The 3,089-nt window shown below is 49.7% G+C and overlaps 1 protein-coding gene across 1 annotated transcript in view; it reads right to left on the bottom strand.

Moving 5' to 3' along the window:
• Nucleotides 1-996: 996 nt before the first annotated feature.
• Nucleotides 997-3,089, bottom strand: part of MAP6 (microtubule associated protein 6) — an 81,329-nt gene continuing 79,236 nt past the window's right edge. Inside the window, exon 4 of the mRNA XM_006021976.2 lies at nt 997-1,066. Within this exon, the coding sequence (XP_006022038.2) occupies nt 997-1,066 (70 nt within the window). The remainder of the gene's footprint in view (nt 1,067-3,089) is intronic.

The raw sequence follows: 3,089 nt of genomic DNA, 5'->3' as shown, positions 1-3,089 counted from the left end.
GGTTGAATTTTCACAGAAACCACCCCCCTCCTAGATAAATGCAAGCCAAAAAGCACTGAGAAATGCACCCCATAATTTATCCTGAAAAATGTTGCCACGGTACCCTATTTGCCTGTTTGGTTCAGCCTCCCCAAATAGACTACATCTCCCATGATGCACCATAGGGATTTGTCCCGTCTCATCATGACATGCCATTGTGTCTTAATAAGGTGGGTGAGCTCAGTGCATTCTGGGAGTTGTAGTCCTACCAGACAGCCTGGGCTGTAGATGAGCATGGAGACACAAAACATTGGATGGCATCTCCCGTGAGATGCCAAAGTGATGTTTACAGATGGAAATGTTCGCTTTCTCTCATTTCCCACTAAAATGTCAAATATTTTCATAGAGAAAGGAACCCATTTTCCAGCCACCCTTGGTGTCACAGGCTTGTGTTGAACCTCTGCACTGGGCTGAATTTCACTCTTGAGTTACTTAGTAAAATGCAGTAGATGCACTTGTCTGCACTATAAATGGAAGGGATTTGGTTTCCTTGGCAGATACCATAGAGCAAGCATAATCAAATGTAAGTTTTTAATAGCAGTGAAGAAATTGTATCACATTAAGTCTCTGAGGCTTTTGAACAGAGCTGCTGATCCAATCAATTAAGCTCCGGGGATAATCTCGAAAATCCAATGCGATGATACCTCCATGAATTATAGACATGAATACTGCGTCTCCCACATGCCAGCACAAACTAGCATAGCTCAGTGGGATTTTCCTGGTGTAAACAAAGGGAAAATTGGATTCATTTGCCCAATCAGCCAAGCATGAATCCAATCACAAGCAGGTAAAAAGGTAAACCAGGCGGCTGCTTTAAAAAGGCAGATTTGGGGGAATGACATACAGCAGAGGACACCGTGCAAATCAATTCAGCAGTTTTATTAGCCAGTGGACTATACACGTTTCATGCAGACTGTGAGTTTCTTCCAACTCCCGCTGAGGACAATGTGCTTCGCTTCATGTGGGTTGGTCCTGTATTAAGGTACTTGGTTCCTGGTCTGTAGCACCGGTGGTTTTATCAGAGGTCCTGCAAGCAGAAAAAGAAAATTATTCTGCAGCTGTTTAGATGCAGCAGGTAATGCCGGGCTAGAGAACGCCTCCCCCAGACTGCAATGAATCACTGTACAGTGCATCCATTTATTATATGCCCAATAAATGATTCATAGGCCGTCAATAGTGATGGCTCCTGCTCTCACTTAGGAGCTGATCCAAACCCTTTTAAAGTCGATGAAGGTCACTCCATCAACTTCGCCGGGCTTTAGATAGGACCTAATTCCATCGGTTTGTTCTGGGTTAGCACATGACCAAGACCAGGTTCAACCAAGCTACAATAAATGCTGCCAATTGATTGCAACCTGCGTCAAAAGCCGAAGAGCACCTTGCTGACAAACTGTGCCACAGATAAGCAGTTTGTTTCCCTGCAAAGCTGGCAATGAATGCTGGTGAATACCATCTAAGGGAGCCACATGCTATAAACTCAAGTGTGAATGGTTTATGTTGAGTTCCTGGAGGAATCTGGATGTGTTGGTTCCTGCCATATGGTTAAAATGTTGGTATTGATTAGAGATCTGTGCAGCTGGTGTACATCAGCAAGGCTGCAGCGGACTCAGCACCAGCATCCACCAGCTGCAAACCCAAGATGAGAGGGACTTGGAGTCGGTGCTTGATAGAGGAAGGGACCAGGAGAGATTGGGACTAGAAGGAGATGTCTCCTTGGAAGTGGAGGAAGAGAAAAGAGGTCTGTGGGACTGGAGGCGAGAGCAGAAAGCATTCGGGTTGGGGCGGGGATCAAGTAGGGTGCTGGAACAAATGAATCCACAATGGTTGGGATGGAAATGCAGGGGATGATTGGAGCATGTAGGTTGGGAAAGGATTTCTGAGGGCCAGTAGAAAAGACCCCAGGTCACATTTAAGATGACCGCTGTCACCTGATGGTTGCTTTCCCCATCTTAAGGAATCGAACTATCTTTTGGAAGGAGATTCATACGCAGGCCTCAGATTTGTGTGAGGACTGATTACCATTCAGGCATTAAACACAGAGTCTGTTTGCGTCTAATGACTTGCTGGAGTGACTGTAGTTATATTAACATCTCAGCCACCCAAACCCAGCGCACTTCTGGCTGGCAGCTTGTAAGAGGGACTTTCCCTGCAAGAGCAGAGCATGTTAGGGTGCACCAGTGCACAGACTGGATCAGAACCAGTTTGGCTTATGCGCCCAGGGTTATCTGACCTCCGTATGCACCGGGAGGGAGAATTTGCTGCTGTAATATATTGTGAACGGGGCCTGCAGGCCCTACTTCCCATGGGAGGTCTCTGGAGCATCCTCTGAGTAGGCAGTGAGCTGGTAGCTTGGCTGGTTTCCAGAAATGGGCTGCGTTGTGAGCCAGCTGAGTGCTTTCCATCTTCTCATTTCTGAGAGATGCCCCCTCGTAGGAGATACAGGCCCACAGCTCCTCCCTTAAGTGATTCACCCCAAGGGCCTGATGCATTTCTGCTCCTCGTGGAAACCTCACTGGGGACCGCCACCGCAAAGCAGAGCAGGTCCCCTGAGCTAGGGGAGCCCTGGGCATGGGCCAGCCTGCTCACGGTGCTTATGGGTGCACCTAGCACTGCAGGAAGGCAGCTCCGTTGCATCCATACTGGGGGGACCGCGTGCAGAGAGCGGGTGCGCTGTGTTTTGCCACGGCGCTTCCCAGTGCGTGTTTTTAGAGGCCGAAGTCGTCTCCCCATCAGTGCTGCATCAGTGCAAGCGCCCGCATCCCTCGTTGCACATGTGTGCAGCCCCCCTCCTCCTGCAGCGGGGGGGGATCTGGTCTCCTCGGCCCCTCTGCGGTTCTTTTCTACCCTGCTAAGACCACCGGGGTTTGGCAGACGGCTTTAGGCTGCAAACACCTCTCCGCTGGGAACGGAGCGGGGGCCATCCACTCTTTTCACATAAGTTATCGAATGGCCGCGATGCTTGTAGTCACATAGCAGGAGCCTGCTGTGAACCAGCCTTGTGAAGGGAATAGGGTCTGTCTCCCATCATCCCCCCCCCCCCCCGCCCTCCC

Source organism: Alligator sinensis, unplaced genomic scaffold (assembly GCF_000455745.1).
Source record: "Alligator sinensis unplaced genomic scaffold, ASM45574v1 scaffold1008_1, whole genome shotgun sequence".
Lineage (NCBI taxonomy): Eukaryota > Metazoa > Chordata > Crocodylia > Alligatoridae > Alligator > Alligator sinensis.
The sequence above is the reverse complement of the archived record's forward strand: the minus strand, read 5'-3'. Positions and strand labels throughout refer to the sequence as shown.